The 21783-nt window shown below is 40.7% G+C and overlaps 1 protein-coding gene across 1 annotated transcript in view; it reads right to left on the bottom strand.

Annotated features, from left to right (window-relative positions):
- Window positions 1-21783, bottom strand: part of CPB2 (carboxypeptidase B2) — a 57787-nt gene that overhangs the window by 22788 nt on the left and 13216 nt on the right. The window contains exons 2-6 of the mRNA XM_006072550.3: window positions 18864-18939; window positions 14879-15003; window positions 12930-13038; window positions 9089-9190; window positions 6869-6973 (exon numbers count right to left, since the gene is read on the bottom strand). Of these exons, the coding sequence (XP_006072612.1) occupies window positions 6869-6973; window positions 9089-9190; window positions 12930-13038; window positions 14879-15003; window positions 18864-18939 (517 nt within the window). The remainder of the gene's footprint in view (window positions 1-6868; window positions 6974-9088; window positions 9191-12929; window positions 13039-14878; window positions 15004-18863; window positions 18940-21783) is intronic.

Genomic DNA, 21783 nt, shown 5'->3' with positions numbered 1-21783 from the left:
CCCAAAATCACTGCAGATGGTGACTGCAGCCATAAAATGAAAAGACACTTACTCCTTGGAAGAAAAGTTATAACCAACCTAGATAGCATATTGAAAAGCAGAGACATTACTTTGCCAACAAAGGTCTGTCTAGTCAAGGCTATGGTTTTTCCAGTGGTAATGTAATGGATGTGAGAGTTGGGCTGTGAAGAAAGCTGAGCACCGAAGAATTGATGCTTTTGAACTGTGGTGTTGGAGAAGACTCTTGAGAGTCCCTTGGACAGCAAGGGGATCCAACCAGTCCATTCTGAAGGAGATCAGTCCTGGATGTTCTTTGCAAGGAATGATGCTAAAGCTGAAACTCCAGTGCTTTGGCCACCTCATGCTAAGAGTTGAGTCATTGGAAAAGATTCTGATGCTGGGAGGGATTGGGGGCAGGAGAAAAAGGGGACGACAGAGGATGAGATGGCTGGATGGCATCACCGACTCGATGGATGTGAGTTTGAGTGAACTCTGGGAGATGGTGATGGACGGGGAGGCCTGGCATGCTGTGATTCATCGGGTCGCAAGGAGTCGGAAACAACTGAGTGACTGAACTGAACTGAACTGAACCACTTACTAAATATGGGAGAAAGGAAAGAAAAAGTACAAGTTAATTTTTGGCCCACTATAGGTCAGAAAGAAAAACTTAATGAAAAGGAAGCAATTTTATAGAACGAAAGAAGTAATATTTTAAGTAGTTGAGCAACTAGTGAAATCATTTTTATGCTACAAATCAGTAAATTTATGTTAGAGTCATTTTTTTTTTCAATAATAATGTAGCATTCATTATCAGAAAAAAATTAGGAGATCTTATTTTCTTTAAAATGAGAAAGTATCATTTTTATTTCTACAGTGGTTGCTGAACTTTTAATAGGTATGTCATGGTCAGTTTCTTAGTCTTTTTCATTCTCCTTATTTCCTTCCTACTTTAGCAATGGTTGGATGGAAGTCTTTCAGCAAAAAGTTAGTCTCTGAGAGAAGATCAAATATTAGCCCGGAAATTTGTTTAATAAGCAGGGCTCCAAGCAGAAGGGATGAGTTAGAGCTGAAATACAGCATCTACTCTATGTATCAAGCCCTACCCTCGTGTGGGGCTGCAGCTGGAATCCCAGAGGAAGGGGGACCTATTTTTTTTTAACAATTTATTGAGATATTATTCATATACCAGAAAATTCAGCATTTTAAAGTGCACAGTTCAGCGGGTTTTATATTTCACAGAATTAAGCAACCATCACCACTGTCCAATTATACGATATTTTCATCACCACCCCCATCAATGTTGCTGTTGTTCGGTCACCCAGTCGTGTCCGACTCTGTGACCCCATGGACGGCGGCACGCCAGACCTCCCTGTCCCTCACCATCTACCAGAGTCTGCCCAAGTTCATGATCATTACATTGGTGATGCTGTCCAGCCATCTCATCCTCTGATGCCCTCTTCTCCTTCTGCCCTCAATCTTTCCCAGCATTAGGGATTTTTCCAGTGAGTAGTCTGTCCGCATCAGATGACCAAAATACTGGAACTTCAGCTTCAGCATCAGTCCTTCCAGTGAATATTCAGGGTTGATCTCCCTTAAGATTGACTGGTTTGATCTCCTTGCTGTCTGAGGGACTTTCAGGAGTCTTCTCCAGCACCACAGTTCTAAATCATCAATTCTTTGGCATTCTGCCTTCTTTACGGTCCAGCTCTCACAATCCCCATCAATACGAAAAACTCCCTTAGGAGTTACCCCTTTCTCCCTTCTCTTCCCCCAGCCTCTGGCAACCATTAATCAACTTTCTGTCTCTGTGCATTTGCCCATTCTAGACATTTCATGTAAGTGGAATAATAAAATATATGACCTTTTCTGTCTGACTTCTATCATTTAGCAAAATGTTTTCAAGATTCATCCATGTTATAGCCTGAATCAGTACTTCATTCCTTCTCATTGCTGAATGGTAGTGCATTATAAGGATATACCACATTTTATTTGTCCACTTATAAGCTGATGGACATTTGGATTGTTTCCACTTTTTTTTTTTCAATTTTTTGGCTGCAGCATGCAGCATATGGGATCTTATTTCCCCAACCAGGGATTGAATGGTGCCCACTGCTTTAGAAGCATGGACTCTTAAGCACTGGACTGCCAGGGAAGTCCCTGTTTCCAGTTTGGGACTTATGAATACCATTGCTATGAACATTTGTAAACATATGTGTTCAAGTCTCTTGGCTACATACCTGAGCGGAATTGCTGGGTCAAATGGTAACTCTATGCTCAAACTTTTGAGGAACTGTCAAACTGTTTTCTAACATGGTTGCACCATTTTAGATCCCAACAACAATGGATAAGAGTTCCAGTTTTTCCACACTCTTACCAATATTTGTTATTTTCTATTTAAAAATTTTTGCCATCTTATTGGATAGGAGGGCTTCCCTTGTGGCTCAGCTGGTAAAGAATCCACCTGCAATGCAGGAGGCCTGGGTTCAATCCATGGGTTGGGAAGATCCCCTGGAGAAGGGAACAGCTACCCACTCCAGTATTCTGGCCTGGAGAATTCCATGGACTGTATAGTCCATGAAGTCACAAAGAGTTGGACACGACTGAGCTGACTTTTACTTCACTTCACTTCATTGGGTAGGAAGTGGTATCTCTTTGTGGTTTTGACTCACATTTCCCTAATGACTAATTGAGCATCTTTTCATATGCTTATTGACTATTTGTATATCTTCTCTGAGAATTGTCTTTTCAGATATTTTGCCCATTTAAAAACTAGATTATTTATCTTTGCATTGTTTATTTGTTAAAGTTATTTATATATTTTGGATATGAGTCCCTCATCATTTATAATTTGCAAAGATTTTCTCCCATTCCGTGAGTTGTCTTTTAGCTTTCTGGATAGTGTCCTTTGAAAAGCAGAAAGGTTTTTATGCCATTCTCCCAAATTTTGATAGAGTATCATTTATCTCTTTTTTCTTTGGTTGCTATGCTCTTGGTGTCAGATCTAATAGTTCGTTGCCTAATCCGAAATCACAAAGACTCACTACTTCTAAATTTTCTTCTAAGATTTTTGTAATTGTAGCTTTTAAACTTAGGTGTCTGACCCACTTTTAGTCAATATTTGCATATGATGTGAGATAAGAGTCCAGATTCTTTTTTGTTGTTGTTGTTTGGCATATGGGGAGCTGATTGTTTCAGCAGTGCATGCCCCCTTTTGATTCTGCACAAAGGCACCACCTGGACTGATGGTGAGCCTCTTCAGGTCTCCGATTAAAGAAGATGACAGTCCAGAGCAAGTGGGAATCAGTGACAATCTGTGGAGCAACAACAGAATGAAACCAGGACCTCAGGGGAACGGATGAGGAAAGGGAGAGTAGAGAGAAACTGCAATGAGGAGACTTCTTAACGCCTGTAAGTGGAGATGTGGGCCCCAATGGAAGGATAACCTGAATGGATTAGTCAGGTAACGTTTCAGGATCCTCAGGAGCTGGGGTATTTTTCTGATTGGCCAAGGGAACTTGGTAATGGGGCAACCTGTGTTTCCTTCAGGCATGTGGGGATTAAAGGTAGGGTTACATACAGAGACATAGAAAATAAACTAATGGTTACCAAAGGAGAAGTGGTGGAGGAACAAATTAGCAGTTTGGGATTAACATATACACACTGCTGCTGCTGCTGCTGCTGCTGCTGTCTCTTCAGTCGTGTCCAACTCTGGGTGACCCCATAGATGGCAGCCCACCAGGCTCCGCCATCCCTGGGATTCTCCAGGCAAGAACACTGGAGTGGGTTTCCATTTCCTTCTCCAATGCATGAAAGTGAAAAGTGAAAGCGAAGTCGCTCAGTTGTGTCCGACTCTTAGCGACCCCGTGGACTGCAGCCCACCAGGTTCCTCTGTCCATGGGATTTTCCAGGCAAGAGTACTGGAATGGAGTACCATTGCCTTCTCTGAACACTACTATATATAAAATAGATAACAAAGATCTACTGTATAGCACAGGAAACTATACTCAATATTTTCTAATAATCTATAAGGGAAAATAATCTGAAAAAAAGGTATATAAAACTGATTCACTTTTCTGTGCACCTGAAACTAACACAACATTGTAAATCGACTATGCTTCAATAAGAAAAAGTGGTTGGAGGGGCTTCCCTGGTTGTCCACCAACCAAGACTCTACACTTGTAATGCAGGGGGCCCAGGTTCAATCCCTGGCTAGGAAACTAGATTCCACATGCTGCAACTAAGAGTTGACCTGCCACAACTGAAAAGAAAAAAAAAAAAAAACATCCTGCACACCAAAACTAAAGATTCCAAGTGCAGCAACTAAGACCCAACGTAGCCAAATAAATACATAATCAAAATATTTTTAAATAAATAAAACCCAAATGGTTAAAGTCATACATTTCGCTGAAAAAATCCTACCTAAAATAAATAAAATATAAAACAGGGAGGGATAGTGAACCAGTGAAGTTGCTCAGTCGTGTCCAAATCTTTGCAATCCCATGGACTGAAGCCTACCAGGCTCCTCCATCCATGGAATTTTCCAGGCAAAGGTACTGGAGTGGGTTGCCATTTCCTTCTCCAGGGGATCTTCCCGACCCAGGGATTGAACCCAGGTCTCCCGCATTGTAGGCAGACGTTTTACTGTCTGAGCTACCAGGGCAAAATCAATATTCTTAATTAACTTTGTGAATGATGTTGTTACTTATAAAAATATTTTCATATCTGTCATTTATCCAGTTAGTTATACTTCAAAAGTATGCCATCTAGATATTTAATCATGATCCTGAAGTCATGTAACCTCTCTCTGTAAGCCTTAAAATTCTGACTTGGTGTATTTTAACTGTGTTGAAAGACACAATTTAAAAAAATTACATTTTCAACCAAGTTGAACATGTTCATGAATCTAATTCTTTACTATGAATTTAATCTGTGTATCACGGGGCTCTCCAAGCATATGTTTTCTGATGAGTTTTCACAGTAATCTATAAATATATTTACAGTTATGTTTCTATATCTAGTGAATGAATCACTCAGTGAGGATGATCGCTACAGAAATGTCTGACATACAAAGACAACACATAAATGTTCGTTGATGGAATGATTCACCAGAAAGATAAGTAATATAACTGAAACCACTGTCTTGCAGTTAAAAAAGCAAAAAACAAGAATAAAGATGAGGAGCAAGGGTGGCAGAGGAGCGAGCACAAGAGCGAGTGAGCAATTAGAAGGCAGGAGATAAAGGCTTGACTAATTCCCATCCCGTGACAGATGATCACTCAGCTCTCTTTGCCTGGGGGACACTGAAGCTTTGTCTTTCTTATAATCCTAGACAAGAATAACAATGCCTGCCAACAAGTTAACCCATAACCATTCGACAGAGAATAAATCTGTACATAAAAGCATATAAGACATTTTGAATGGAAGATTCTGAAATAAGCTATCATGCTCATGACCATTAAAAATACAACAAAGAGCTATCCAAGTCCCAGTGTGTGGATGAATAATTTAGACCTTATCCAATGGTAAGAACCTATTTAACCCAATAGTAGGTACTGTTTAAGTCCTCTCTGGACCCCAGAGTTGTATTTCAGTTTAAACCTGCAGCATTAATTTAAATTTCTAATGCAGGAAGTGGATGTTGAGCACTGATTAAGTGGGCCAAAAAAATATAGTTATAGGGAACAGAAAAGTGACTTTTACTGTTTTCATTTGTTATATAGATTTACAGTCATTATAATTTTTACTATTATGACATACTCTTTGTCTCATACATGGATTTTTTTTTTATTACAAGGCCTTCTTTAGGGACAAAAGTACCTATTACAATATATGGGAAAAAATATAATCTGTTCTGTAATGGGGTACTTTTTTGTTCAATTTCTAAGAGCAGAATATGGCAAAAGATATCTGGATAATTCATAGCAAAAGAAAAAAATGAATTGGGACTCAATTTAGACAATTGCTTCAACTCTTTCTCTTAGTTAGTAAATGTATTACAACTGCAGGTATGTGTGCTCAGTCGCTCAGTCACGTCCAACTCTTTGCAACCCCTTGGACTGTATCCTTCCAGGCTTCTCTGTCCATGGAATTTTCCAAGCAAGAATACTGGAGTGGGTTGCCATTTCCTGATACTATTTTTAAATTATGTTGCTGTGTTTGAAAAGTGTGTTAATCACTCAGTCATGTCCAACTCGTTGCGACCCCATGGACTGTACCCTGCCAGGCTCTCTCTGTCCATGGAATTCTTTGGGCAAGAATACTGAAGTGGGTAGACATTCTCTTCTCCAGGTGATCTTCTCAACCGAGGGATCAAACCCAGGTCTCCTGCATTACAGGCCGATTCTTTTACCATATTAGCCACCGGGGAAGCCCTCCAGTGTTGTGTGCTTAGTCACTCAGTCATGTCCAACTCTTTGTGACCCCATGGACTGTAACTCACCAGGCTCCACTGTCCACGAGGATGCTCCAGGCAAGAATACTGGAGTGGGTTGCCATGCCCTTCTCCAGGGGACCTTCCCAACCCAGGGATCGAACCCAGGTCTCTCACATTTCAGGCAGATCCTTTACCATCTGAGCCACTGGGGAAGCCAGTGTTTAGTACCAGCTGGAAATGTAGAAAAGATAAGGCAGATAATCTTTAGGGTAATTTGAATGCTTAAATTCATGGTTCTCAATATGCATGAAAGTCACCTAAGAAGCATGAGATCATTGTAGATTCCCAAGTCTCACCCCCAGAGATTTCAAGTTGAGAATTCTAGGAGGTGACCTAGGAAAACACATCTAATAAACAGGCCAGTTGAATCTACTGCATGTGGTCTTAGGCCACATCCTGAGAAGCTCTGGGCTTTAAGAGAGTGTGAATACTTACAGAGCCTACGAACCACAAGCAGAAAGCAGGAGAGATCCACTCTCTGGCATGGATTCCACAGTCAATCCACATGGCATTTTTGGCCCTTTGTTCTTTTTTAGAAACCTGCTCAGAGAAAACCAAAAAACAATTAAGAAGAAGCTTCAGGATAATAACTTCCTGAATAATAGGGCTTCAATTTCATCCTTTTAGCAAATCTATGAAATACCCCCTATTCTCTTCATCCCTTGGAGAATTCTTGATTTAAAATTCTTTTCATTCCTAAACAAATACCCGATGATACCAGAGCTACATGAGAAATTGCAGAAGTAGAGACCAGAGAACTAGTGCTTCAGGCCATATCTTCACACTGCAGTTAGAATGAAATGAGCATGTGTTGGGTGGGCAGCTCTCTGTGGGAAGTGGGCACAAAGAAAGGCTTGGGAGAGGGATGTTAGTGGTGCCCAAGACAACCTTGGACTCCCTCACCATTTTCCCAGGATGCACACTTTTATTTAACATGTAGATCATTTCTTTATTTCACAGAAAAATAAACACGCATCTAACTTGACATCAATTTATTATCAACAGGTCTGGGGATGGAGACCTTATTCTGATTTACCATCTAGGGTACTAGTGTAAGCTGCCAACTTTCTGGAATAAGAACTACCAACTTGTCTTCAATAATAGCCTTTGATGACTTCAGAAGAATTTTCACAAACACCTCTATATAAAATGAATCATCATTCATCTACTTTTAAATATTACACAATTTTAGAGTATGGAGGGAAGGGAGAAGAGTGTTGCAAAATCAAAGAGATATGTGGGGTTGGAATTCCAAAGCAAGAAAAAGAGAGGGTTCCATTTTTAAATTGCCATCTATACCACTCAGGGAGTTTTCTTCTTAACAATCCTGAAGTTACTGATGTCCAACAAAAAGGCAAGTGTGGAAAGCTTTGGCCACAAAGGATCGAATTGTACAAAGAGAATTTCCCAACTGATTTAATCTCCTCAACTTAAAAGAAAATCCTGAGTTGTTTTGACTAGTTGCTTTATTCGACCTTCTGTTTAACTGTGCTGAGCAAATTCTCTTGGTACCCATTCCGACACTGAGGAACCCTAGGGACTCACATGATGTGCACATCCTTGATTGAGACTGGGACTAAAGCTTGCAGGAAGCATGGTTTTCCAACATGTATATCAGGTCCCAGAAACACAAGTTCCAAAGAGTACATACAACAGGGCAAAAAGTAAATGTCATAGGTGGGTATGCCACGATTACGTGGATCCAGCCTAGTAGACTAACTCAGCTGCCAAGAGAACCCAATGTTGCCTAGGGTCTGACTTTGTACTGCAAGCTCTTGTCAGAACAGATTAAAACCCAGAAATCCTGACTCCAAATCTTATCTTTGGACGATCAAAGAGCCTCACCTATCACAGTTTAGAACATGTGAGGAAACCATGTGTGAATGAAATTTTACTAAATCAAATGTATTTCTCCAATGATTAAATTTTTGCAGACCTTCTTTTTAATTTTTTTTTTTTTTTTTAGGAGAAAGAGTGGTTTTAAAAACAGCAACAGAACTGCAGAATTAGAAATGAACAGGCAGAAATCAGTTTGGTTTCATGGTTCCCAATATTCTTCCTGTGGCCCAATTCACGGACTTTACTAAGACCAGTTTGTTCAACTGAGAATAAATAACCAAACAGATGGTAACTGAAGCAGAAACCGTCATATCAGCCCTACTGCCAAGAATCCCAGCATTGCTCTGGTTCCTATTCTTTTCTAGTTCCTGTTGTTCAACTCCTTTGGTTCTAAAAACTATATTAATGTCAATGTTTATTCAAAACAGATCCCTTTCCCTTTTTTGGCTTAAGTCAGTCAGTGGTGGTGCTGAGGGTGGTGGTTGTGGTGGTATAAATAAAAGGGGATTTGAAAGATAATCCAGACCACTCTCCTCATTTTATGAAGGTAGGCACTGAAACCCAGAAAGGTTAAATGACTTATCTATGTCACAGAGTTGATTCTAAAACTGAGGTTACTACTCTTAGGTCAACACTGTAGGAACAAAGGAAAACAATTTAAAGGTAATTGCCAATCACTAAAGATCTGGATATTAAAGTTGAGGATCATTTGTAATACACATATTTCCAGAACTCAAAAAAAATCCAAGTAATAACAAGCACCACTGGAGAATTAATACCTCCCCAAAGTTGAAAAATCAATGACTCTTCCCATACCTTTAAAACATAGAGTGGGTACTTCTCGTATGAGGATCCAATGTGGATTTTTTCAACCATATCAGGATACCGCTCAGTCATAACTTCTATCCAAGAATAGATCTATCAAAGCAGAAACCAGTGGTCACACAGCAAGTTCAAAGCATTTCCCTGACAAAGGAAACAGACAAATTCTTCCAGGAAGGGTTATCCCTCTAGAAAAAATTTTGTGGAGATAAAGAGGAACTAAAACACTTGAGGCAGAGTGTTTCTTCTGCTGCTTAGGAAAATCAATAAAATTAAACTTTTGAGAAGTATCAAGGTTTAGGGAAAGTGGAAATGTACTAAGAAACTTCTGACAAAGTAGGGAAAGATCATCTTTAAAGCATAACTCCTTAAGTTATTTTTAAAGGCTGATAATGTCAAATCCTCACCTCTGTGTATGAAATCCTATTTACCATTCAAGAGTTCATTTTTATATGAGATTTTAAAAAAATATTCACTTTTCAAGAGTAACCTAAGGAAGCCCCGGGCACTGTCTTTGCACAGGATAAATGGAGCTGCCTTTTTTTCCCAGTGGAGACTTGTGGACTCACAACAAAGGGGTGTGAAATGATGAGAAGCAAAGGGGAGAACAGTCTGGAGGAAAAAAGAATCTCTTCTATCCAGGGAAGGAGTTTGATTCTAAAACTCTCTCCTAGGTGGAAGTCTAGTGGTTTGTGATTCTGACAAGATTATAGTAGAAGGAAACAAACAAATTCTAGGCCTGACTTTAGGCTAGCCCCCCCTTCAAAGCAGGTGTTGAGTGGTGGAGCCTGGTCATGTTTTAAAGTAGACCAACTTCTCAGAGGCCATTTAAAAATGTTTACACCTTTTGTAATGGGAATAACCAACCCTTGGCCTCATTTCTAGGAAATTTGCTGAAGGTAATTTCAAATAGCAGTCCTAGCTGAAGGGAACAGGAGTACCATTTATCCTTGGGTCTTCTTACAGGAGCGTAACTAGGGAGAGTGGTATGCGTGATGGGTTGTCCTGTGCGAGGAATTAAGATGCTTCTGGAAGGTCTACCTGCTGCCAAGCACCAATGCTGTCAGTGTCTGCAGTGTTGAAAATGTAACCATCCGCGGTTTCCTGTTTACTGTGCTACTCTTCTAAGGCACGCACACATCTAAGAGATGCTCCATCCACCTATTCTGTGTTACAGAACTGATGGTCCAGTAGATTTCCCCCAACAAGGGAGGCTGTGCTATACTAATTATAGTAAGGAGCTTTACAGAAAACTTTAACTCTAATCTGCAATAATCAAGGTTACATCCTCTGAATAATGCTCTTCTTTTGCCATTTAAGACGTGTTTTTTGGTTATTTGTTTTTCTCCCCTACTGTAGCTTACTTAAAATTTCCTAGTGAGAGTCAATGACAAAAGAAACCCCTTTTGCTCTCCAAGTGAACATGAATGCGGACTGAAGAGCAGAGCTGAAGAGGAAGAAAGGCAGAATTTGGGGGAGCGAGATTGCCACAGTTGCTACAAACCTCTTAGAAAAGATTCAGGATGGGAAGGATGAAGATGTCCAAACTGTTTTCTGAAATGTCATTGTGATGAAATGAATTGTGTTCCCCCTCAAATGTGTATATTAATCCCCAGTACCTTAGAACATGACTGTATTTGGAGACAGGGCCTTTAAAGTGGTAATTAAGTTGCACTGAAGTGTCAGTGTGGGCCCTAATCCAACCTGACTGGGGTTCTAATGGGAAGCGGAGACTAGAATGGACAGCGAGACTTCAGGAATGTGCGCACGCTAAGAAAAGGCCGTGTGAGGAGGTGGCCATCCACAAGCCAAGGAGAGATGTCTCAGAACAAACCAGCTCTCCTGACACCTTGTTCTTGGACTTCCAACCTCCAGAACTGTGAGAGAATAAATTTCTGTTGTCTAAGCCACTCAATAAATGGCACTTTGTTACGACAGACTGTAGCTCAGATGGTAAAGAATCTGCCTGCAACGCAGGAGACCCAGGCTCAATCCTTGGGTCAAGAAGTTGCCCTGGAGAAGGGAATGACAACCCACTCCAGTATTCTTGCCTAGAGAATCGCATGGATGAAGGAGCCTGGCGGGCTACAGTCCATGGGGTTGCAAAGAGTCGAATAAGACTGAGTGACTGATACTACCACCCCTGTGGCTAACTAATACTGCTTTCCTCCCATGTCTCTCCAACTCTTTCCTGGGGAGAGGATAAGAAAAAAATAACCTCTTTGAACAAAATATTTAAAATATACCCCAAAAAATACTCTTTTAAAATGTTCAAATCCTTCGTTTATTTATTTAGGCTGCACTACACAGCTTGTGGGATCCCCTGACCAGGGATTGAACCTGGGCCCTTGGCACTGAACGCAAGGAATCCTAACCACTGGTCTGCCAGGAAAAACCCAGCAACGTATTTTAAATACTTCTGTTTAAGGCATCTCATTCTTCCCACCAAACCCAACACAGCAGTGACGCTGTCACCTTCTCCATTTGTAGATACTGCCTAGCCAGCCTCTCAACTCCAGGCCTCAAGGTTGCTTATGCAGGGCTGATGTAGGCAGCTAGATGGAGACACTTTAGATGGAACAGACAAAGTCAAGGTAGGAGAGAGAAAGGAGAGGGCTGAAATGTTAAGATCCCCGTCCACCAGCCAGGCACATCAGTCCTAGGAGCCTGCTGATCTCTGGTTTGAAAGAAAGTGTTAGTCACTCAGTCATGTCCGACTCTTTGCGACCCCATGGACTGTAGCCTGACAGCTCCTCTGTCTCTGGAATTCTCCAGGCAAGAAAACTGGAGTGGGTAGCCGTTCCCTTCTCCAGGGGATCTTCTCAACCCAGGGATCGAACCCAGTTCTCCTGCATTGAAGGCAGATTCTTTACCATCTGTGCCACTAGGGAAGACTGAGTTCTGGTTTAACTAACTGGAAAGGAACAGATGCGTTTGAAGATTAAATAGAAAACTGATGCTTATTATTTAAGTGTTAGATGTCTCAAAAGTATGGATATGGTTCTTAACAGTTTCTGGGCACCTAGCCAAAAATGATAAAAAAAAAAAAAAACACACCAAACTTCTATTAAGGAATATAGCAGTACTCCTATGAAAGAATAAAAGGTATCAAGGGATTTGTACTACTTGGAGAATATTATATTGAAAAGAAAGGCCTCCAAGGGGTTTACCCTTTAAGGGAACAAATATGGGGAAATGGCTCTTAAAGTATGATATGAAAGCTTATTGAGGTCAACTGAACATTGGTATCAAGCTTAGGTTTCCTCTAGGAAAATTGGAACCCGTTAAGTACTAAGAGGAAAAGAAACCAATTTCTTAAATATTAAAATACAGGCATCATCATAATCATTACTATTACTATTATTATTTTAAATAGGTTCCTTCTGAAGAGAATAAAATACACTTAAACACTTTACTGCATCCTAAATATAAGTGAATAAATTCCTTTAATTGAGTGAGATAATGTGGCAGTTATTCGGTAAGAATTCATTTAGGATAATGGTCAGAGTGCTATTTTTTTTGTGGCAGTTTCAATAAAAAAGTCCTATTTTTAAATTTTCTGTTGTTCCTTAGAATGCAGTGTTACTCCTGACAGTCAGAGATATTCTTAGCTATGGACAAATAGCCTGCTTAGAGGGGCAAAGTCCAAAATATGATGCAATCTTTCCAGGCAAGATGTCTACGAAAGGACCAATTACCTCTGTATAATCAATCTAATAGTGATTTTTTTTCACCCTCTTTCACCAATTATGATTCTCTAATAATTTCCCATGGCTGAAATGGCAATGCTCATTCAATGAAAACAGGCAGTTTGGAGAGAAACGTGACAACTTACCTCATTTAGTGAGTGATACTGTTCATAGTAGGAGGAGGATGCCCGGGGGCTGATGGTGTCATTGGAAGTCTGCTGCCGGATAAGATCTTCCACATTTTCCACCAGGACCCTGGGTGATGAAACAAGAGTATGAGCTGGTTTCCAAACAGGGCTCTGATTTTCCCTTGTGGCCCATCGCAGACACAACAGGCAAGTGTAGGGGGAAGTCATTAAGAAATCTAGCAAGCTCAAGTTGAAAACACCGCTAGCATGATGGGCTGAAATTCACAAGCCCTCTGCATAGAGCCGCATGGGCGCTGGAGAGACAGTGGTTCCCATAGAGTATGTTTTCAGGGCCTTCAAAACCTGACCCCTTCTCCAACATTATCAGCATTTCTTGATGGTGACTTATTAGTGCCTTTTAAATGAACACAGGAATAAGGAAGGTATAGGAAAGTGATCTCATTTAATTTCTCTTGCAAGGGGTCACACAGTTAACTTAGGCACAAACATTTTAACTAAGACGAAATTGAGCCATTCTGTCACCTGGGATGAACAAGAAAAAGTTAGCTGCCATTCTAATAAAGCTTTCTGTACTTTTATTTAGAGTTAGTTGCTCAGTCGTGTCCAACTCTCTGTGACCCCGTGGACTGTAGCCCACCATGCTCCTCCATGGAAGAGGAATTCTCTTGCATGGAATTCTCCAGGCAAGAATAGGGGAGTGGGTAGCCATTCCCTTCCCCAGGGGCTTCCCTGGTGGCTCAGACTTTTATTTAGACCAACAGGTAAAAGCCAAGACTTTGACATCAGAAAGTTCTGATTTAGAGTCCTAGATGTGCCACATTCTATCTAGCTGGTTGACCTTGAGAAATTCCTTTGTAAATCTGAAACATTTTTTCTTATACACAGTGAGGATAGTATCTACCTCACAGGGTTTAATAAGGGTTAAAAGATACAATGTATAGAAAAGCTCAGTACCTTTCCCGAAAGGCATCAGATACTAATAACATGTTATTATAATAATCATAGTGTATTATCCAAAGATTGTCTGGCATCCAGGCAGTGCTAGGGCGGCAGGAAAACACTGATGCTTGGGTAATGGATGGGAAAGGAGATATGGACAGGAGACTCTAAAAGGAAGAAAGCATGGGCTTTGAACAGAAAGCATACCTAATGCATATTTTAGTTTAGAGCCAGACATTCCAGAATGCTTGCTGACCTCTTGAAGCAAAATTCCTTTTAGCAGCTGCTTTTTAAAGTGATATCACAAAGCCTACTAAAGTGAATGACATTTTGCTTCCTAAGTCCAGGAACAGAGTAGAGGAACTTTAAGAAGGAACTGGGAGAAACCATAAGAGGCTCCACAGATCACTGAATCTAATAGTCCATTTCAGACAAGCGACCAAGGTCTTGAGCAGTAAACCACTCGTTCAAGGTCATGGAGCCAGCCTCTTGGGCTTCATCACAAGTCCATTCCAGAGATTTCCATGTGGCATGTTTAATATAAGCATTCATTTTTCTAGGAAGCAATGATGCCATCCACTAGCAAATGCACTGTGTGTGTTGTGTGTGTGTGTGCCAGGTTGCTCAGTCATGTCCAACTCTTTGCAGCCCCACGAACTGTAGCCCACCAGGCTCCTCAGTCCATGGAATTTTCCAGGCAAGAATACTGGAGTGGGGTGCCATTTCCTGTTTCAGGGGATTGTCCTGATCCAGTGGTCAAACCTGAGTCTCTTGCATTGGCAGGTGGATTCTTTACCACTGTACCACCTGGGAAGCCCCAAATGCATCACAGGAACTTATAATGTCTGTATGCTCAGGTGCTAGTCGTGTCTGACTCTTTGTGACTCCATGGACTGTAACCTGCCAGGCTCCTCCGTCCATGGAATTTTTCAGGCAAGAATTCTGGAGCAGGTTTCCATTTCCTAGTGCTTATAATAGTTACTCAATAAATATGGAATTATGCCTACCTGAATGGAATTCTGCTCGCATTTAAATGGGCTTTCGCATTGCTTACATCAGATGCATTCACAAAAAAATGGACTTCGTATCCCTTCACAATATATTCAGCTGTTACTGGCTGCCAGAGGACAATCTGCAGTTTCAAGAAGGAAAATTGATAAAACAAAGACAGTTTTTCACATGGTTCTCATCTGTAGCTAACGCCATAAAAGAGTATCTATAAAGGAAATGAAAAAATAATTTCTGGTCACTGGTCCACTCACAGTCACCAATCCCATTCACACATGTGGTAGTGTAAACATTTATTCTGTATGGGGCTTGTTTTATTCTGTAACCCCAGTGTCTAATGAGGGCCTGGCATTTACTAGGTACTCAATAAATATTTGCTGAGGCAATGAACTGATGAATGAACGCATGAATATTTAGAGTCCAACTGTAGGACTGGAGGTGTATGTCAGATGTTTAAAGAGAAATGAAAGTTGGTCTGGAAAGAAAGTTGATTAATGGCGCTTTTCTTTAATAAAAATCCCATATCCTTGATTCTAACATCACACTGGTGTTTCTTTCCTTTAATCTACTTGCGGCCTTTGGGCAAAACCTTTCCATAATATTTACAGTTTTGAGGTTTTTTGTGTTTTTTTTTTTTTTTTTCCGGCTTTACTGTGCTTTTTCAAAGCACTTTCACACCCATTGCCTATGATCTTTTTACTAATTCTTTGCCATAATCTAGGCAGGAGTTATTATTTTGATTGTTCAGATGAAGAAATTAAGGCTCGAAGCTAAGCCGTCTAAAAATCACAGGCCAAGTAGTGGCCAAACAAGACCTAAATGCTGAATCTCTGATGCAGCGCTTCCTCTGTCTGCAGTGTAGTGGCTGCGGAAACATCGCGGCCGCTCTTCCGCTGGGAAACGCTTAGTTCTCTGACCCTGTGTGCTGCTGTCCATCTATATCCCCTACAGGCTGAGGTTGCGCGGCTCCAGGGCTGCGGCCAGTCAATGATGGCGTACTGCAGGAATATCATCGCAGGCCCATTCCTGCCAGATTAGGGTTTCCTCTTGCAGTTGACTTTGTCTTAAGGACTTACATGGTCCAGTCAAACTTTCATCAGGATTGTCCTGCAGTCTACAGGCTGTCCAGGCACGACCCTCCTTTTTGCACAGTGGTGGTTGCTCAATGGTCTGCGGGTGCTCCCTGCCACCTCCAGCTCCTTCTTCATCCTTCACAAGCAGACCCCATAACAAGTCTCTTATATTTCTAATCTTCTCAGAAAACCTTAGCCCAATATCCATGGAGCCAGTAAACTTTTTATCATGATATTTTGTAACTCTTAACAGTTTTCTACATTCAGGGGAGTTCAGTTCCAGCCATGAAAATGTTAGCCAGTTTTCTTCTGTGTTTTTATGCTTACACTTTAGCTAAGCTTTTAAAACAAACACCTATTCAGTTTAGTTCAGTTCAGTCGCTCAGTCATGTCCGACTCTTTGCGACCCCATGGACCGCAGCACACCAGGCCTCCCTGTCCCTCACCAACTGCTGGAGTTTACTTAAACTCATGTCCATCGAGTCGGCGATGCCATCCAACCATCTCATCCTCTGTCGTCCCCTTCTCCTCCTGCCCTCAATCTTTCCCAGCATCAGGGTCTTTTCAAATGAGTCAGCTCTTTGCATCAGGTGGCCAAAGTATTGGGGTTTCAGCTTCAGCATTAGTCCCTCCAATGAATATTCAGGACTGAATTCCTTTAGGATGGACTGGTTGGATCTCCTTGCAGTCCAAGGGACTCTCAAGAGTCTTCTCCAACACCACAGTTCAAAAGCATCAATTCTTAGGCACTCAGCTTTCTTTATAGTCCAACTCTCACATCCATACATGACTACATAGCTTTGATTAGACGGATCTTTGTTGACAAAATAATGTCTCTGCTTTTTAATATGCTATCTAGGTTGGTCATAACTTTCCATCTAAGGAGTAAGCGTCTTTTAATTTTATGGCTGCAGTCACCATCTGCAGTGATTTTGGAGCCCAAGAAAATAAAGCCAGCCACTGTTTCCCCATCTATTTCCCATGAAGTGATGGGACCAGATGCCATGATCTTTGTTTTCTGAATGTTGAGCTTTAAGCCAACTTTTTCACTCTCCTTTTTCACTTTCATCAAGAGGCTCTTTAGTTCCTCTTCACTTTCTGCCATAAGGGTGGTGTCATCTGCATATCTGAGGTTATTGATATTTCTCCCGGCAATCTTGATTCCAGCTTGTGCTTCTTCCAGCCCAGCGTTTCTCATGATGTACTCTGCATAGAAGTTAAATCAGCAGGGTGACAATATACAGCCTTGATGTACACCTTTTCCTATTTGGAACCAGTCTGTTGTTCCATGTCCAGTTCTAACTGTTGCTTCCTGACCTGCATACAGATTTCTCAAGAGGCAAGTCAGGTGGTCTGGTATTCCCATCTGTTTCAGAATTTTCCACAGTTTATTGTGATCCACACAGTCAAAGGCTTTGGCATAGTCAATGAAGCAGAAATAGATGTTTTTCTGGAACTCTCTTGCTTTTTCCATGATCCAGCAGATGTTGGCAATTTGATGTCTGGTTCCTCTGCCTTTTCTAAAACCAGCTTGAACATCTGGAAGTTCACGGTTCATGTGTTGCTGAAGCCTGGCTTGGAGAATTTTAAGCATTACTTTACTAGTGTGTGAGATGAGTGCAATTGTGTGGTAGTTGGAGCATTCTTTGGCATTGCCTTTCTTTGGGATTGGAATGAAAACTGACCTTTTCCAGTCCTGTGGCCACTGCTGAGTTTTCCAAATTTGCTGGCATATTGAGTGCAGCACTTTCACAGCATCATCTTTCAGGATTTGAAATAGCTCAAGTGGAATTCCATCACCCCCACTAGTTTTGTTCATAGTGATGCTTCCTAAGGCCCACTTGACTTTACATTCCAGGATGTCTAGCTCTAGGTGACACACCATCGTGATTATCTTGGTCATGAAGCTCTTTTTTGTACAGTTCTTCTGTATATTCTTGCCACCTCTTCTTGATATCTCTGCTTCTGTCAGGTCCCTACCATTTCTGTCCTTTATTGAGCCCATCTTTGCATGAAATGTTCCCTTGGTGTATCTAATTTTCTTGAAGAGGTCTCTAGTCTGTCCCATTGTATTTTTCCTGTATTTCTTTGCACTGATAACTGAGGAAGGCTTTCTTATCTCTCCTTGCTATTCTTTGGAACTCTGCATTCAGATGGGTATATCTTTCCTTTTCTCCTTTGCTTTTCACTTCTCTTCTTTTCATAGCTATTTGTAAGGCCTCCCCAGACAGCCATTTTGCTTTTTTGCATTTCTTTTACTTGGGGATGGTCTTGATCCCTATCTGCTGTACAATGCCACAAACCTCATAGTTCATCAGACACTCTGTCTATCAGCTCTAGTCTCTTAAATCTATTTCTCACTTCCACTGTATAGTCATAAGGGATTTGATTTAGGTCATACTTGAATGGTCTAGTGGTTTTTCCCACTTTCTTCAATTTAAGTCTAAATTTGGCCATAAGGAACTCATGATCTGAGCCACAGTCAGCTCCTGGTCTTGTTTTTGCTGACTGTATAGAGCTTCTCCATCTTTGGCTGCAAAGAATATAATCAATCTTATTTTGGTGTTGACCATCTGGTGATGTCCATGTGTAGAGTCCTCTCTTGTGTTGTTGGGAAAGGGTGTTTGCTATAACATCTATTGACTTCTGTTATTGTAGCATCTTTGTGAGTTTGCACTTTCAATCACAAGTCACTATTATTTTAACTGGCTGTAAAGTTAATAGCACAAATGAAGAAAGTGTTATTTGGGGAATCAAGGGATTAGGGGAAAGAAGAGAAAATTACAAGAAGAGGGGTATATACCAACTATATACAAGTCAGACAACACATAGGCGAGAACATGGCACACCATTCTTTCATAAAACTTAATACAAAGATATGAAATACGAATATAAATGATGGAGAAATTACCTTGTATGTTGTAGTAACATTCTGCAGAATTTGAACTTGCCTGGAGGTTCTAGGAAGAGCAGATAAAACCTGGCCCCTGGGAGAAAAACACACACAGGATTTTGAAGTTAAGTAAAAAATGAAAATAAGATAAATTATATAGGGAAGGGCTTCTAGGTAATTATGAAAAGGAAACAAAATATTGAAATAAAAGAGGATCTCACCATAGATTTTTAAATAACCTAGATTTTGCTTCACTCTAGGTGGAGAAATAGGAACCAAGTTTACCCTTCCTCTTACCTGAAAACTAATATATATGTGTGTATACATAGACACACACACACACATATAAAACAATGCACTCAAGAAATTGAACATATAAAACATGATGAAACACAATATCCTGTATGGGGTCCTGGAACAGAACAGTGGAAAAACTGGTGAAATCTAAATAAAGCATGCAGTTTAGTTAATAGTAGAGTACCCATGTTGGTTTCCAAGTTTTGACAAATAATACCATGATGATATAAAATGCTAACATTAGGTGAAACTTGGTGCAGTATATACAAAAACTCTCTAATATCTTTGCAACTTTTCTGTAACTCTAAAAATATTTCAGATAAAATTTTAATTAAAAATTAAAACAAAAACATGTACCAGGAACTCTAGAAGCTCAAAAGGTTATGATAACTTCTGCTTGTCACTATTAGGAAAGGCTTCATGGAAGAGGCAACTGGGTAAGTTAGCAGCGGAAAGGCAGGCTGGCAGAAGACAAAAGGGCATTGTTGGGGAGATGGAAAGATGTTTATTTTTGCCAAGTGTAGGATTTAGGTGTTTAGGGCAAGAGAATAATGGTAGCCAAACAGAAGTGAGTTTGGAAACTTACGTTCATTCTCCCCTAGAGAAGTTTTCCAATGCACACTGAGAAATTTAGCCTTTATCTTGTAGGCAATTAGGAGTTAGGAAACTGATATCATGTGACATGTGATTTGTAAGACTAATTTTGACAACAGGGTGGAGGATGGTTTATTTTGAAAAGCCTGATTAAAGGATTCTAAATTCTAGAAATAAATCTGTGGAGACTTGATTATCAAAAGAGATAAAGAGGAGCTCACAGAAACAATAAATTAAGAGGTTTTGTGTCAATTATTGGTACAATTTAAGCATAAACTCTTCAACCAGTGATTAAGGGTGTATGTCCAAGGATATGTGTTGCAGGATGATTCATAGTAACAATAACTGGGAACCACATATATGAGTGCTCCGTCATGTCCAACCCTTTGAGACCCCATTAACTATAGCCCACCAGTTCCTCTGTCCATGGAATTCTCCAGGCAAGAATACTGGAGTGGGTTGCCATTTTCTACTCCAGGGGAATCTTATCGACCCAGGGATTGAACCTGCGTCTCTTGAGTCTTCTGCTTTGGCAGGTGGATTCTTTACTACTTGTGCCACCTGGGAAGTCCAGAAACCACACAAGCACTTATCAGTAAGTGAATTTTTAAATGTTGGTGGTGTCTCCACATTCTAGAATGTTTTGTCGCCATTATTAAAAGTCAATTTAAAATAGTTAACTTGGGGGATTTCCCTGATAGTCCAGTGGTTAAGACTCTGCATTCCCACTGCAGGGGGCACGGGTTTGATCCCTGGTCGGGGAACTAAGATCCTGCATGCTCCATGGCATGGCCAAATAAATAAATAAAATTTAAAAAATAGAATAGTTAACTTAAGGGAGATTTATGTTATTTATTAAGAGAGAGAAGCAAGAAATAAGTGGAGAATTGTATGAAATATTATCCCATTTTTGTAAAATAAGTTGGAAAGCAAGAAGAAAATTATTAAGTGCTGAAAACAGGAGAAAAGTTCTAAACAAATGGACAGCCCATTGTTAACGTTGATTTGGATGGTGCGGAATGACCACCATCATTGGACTAGGTAGGTAAGTAGAGGGAGCAAATAAAGATTGTTATTAAAAGAAAAGTCTCCATACTTCCACATGAGAGATGATACTCAACTAATGTGAAATTGTACATAGGTATCCTGGTAGGTCAGCTGGTAAGGAATCCACCTGCAATGCAGGAGACCCTGGTTTGACCCTTTCTTGGGTTGGGAAGATCTGCTGGAGAAGGGATAGGCTACCCACGCCAGTATTCTTGGGCTTCCCTGATGGCTCGACTGGTAAAGAATCCACCCGCAATGGGGTTCCATCCCCGGGTTGGGAAGATCCCCCGGAGAAAGGAACTCCAATATTCTGGCTTGGAGAATTCCATGGACTGTACGGTCCATGGGGTCGCAAACAGTCAGACACGACTTTTTGAGTGACTTTTGCTTTCACATAAATGTATAGAGAAATGCATGAAAGAACAATCACCAGAATGTGACATCTTCTCAGGGTGATGAAATTTCAGTGTTTTTCTTCCTAATTGTATAATTTTCCATATTGTTTACTTCTTTAACCAAAAAGAACTCTTTATTTTTTAATCAGGGGGAACCTACATTAAAAATGTTACTCTGGCTGTGAAAAAAAAAAACACTACCAAGCTTCTTAACAATGCTGGTGGCCCTCTCACAAGCACATTCTTTATTGTTTTCAAGTGTCTCTGGCTCATCACTGGAACACAGTTACTGGTGACTTTCCTAGCCTTCCATAGTACTTTTATTCTGGCATATCCTGCCCTAGGAATTTTTTTAGTATTTATTTATTTGGCTGCACTGAGTCTTTGCTGCAGCACATGGGATCTTTAGCCTTCATTGCGGCATGCGGATCTTTACTTATGGCACGTGGGATCTAGTTTCCTGACCAGGGATGGAACCTGGGCCCCCTTACATTGGGAACACGGAGTCCTAGCTGCTGGACCACCAGGGAAGTCCCATGCCCTAGCAACATTTTGATCCCCCTTTTCAACATCTGCCACAATAGTTCTGACATTCCTGGTTCACT

The sequence above is a fragment of the Bubalus bubalis genome, chromosome 13 (assembly GCF_019923935.1).
Source record: "Bubalus bubalis isolate 160015118507 breed Murrah chromosome 13, NDDB_SH_1, whole genome shotgun sequence".
In the NCBI taxonomy this organism is placed as follows: Eukaryota; Metazoa; Chordata; class Mammalia; order Artiodactyla; family Bovidae; genus Bubalus; species Bubalus bubalis.
Note: the sequence above shows the minus strand (reverse complement) of the source record. Positions and strands in the feature narration are given on the sequence as shown.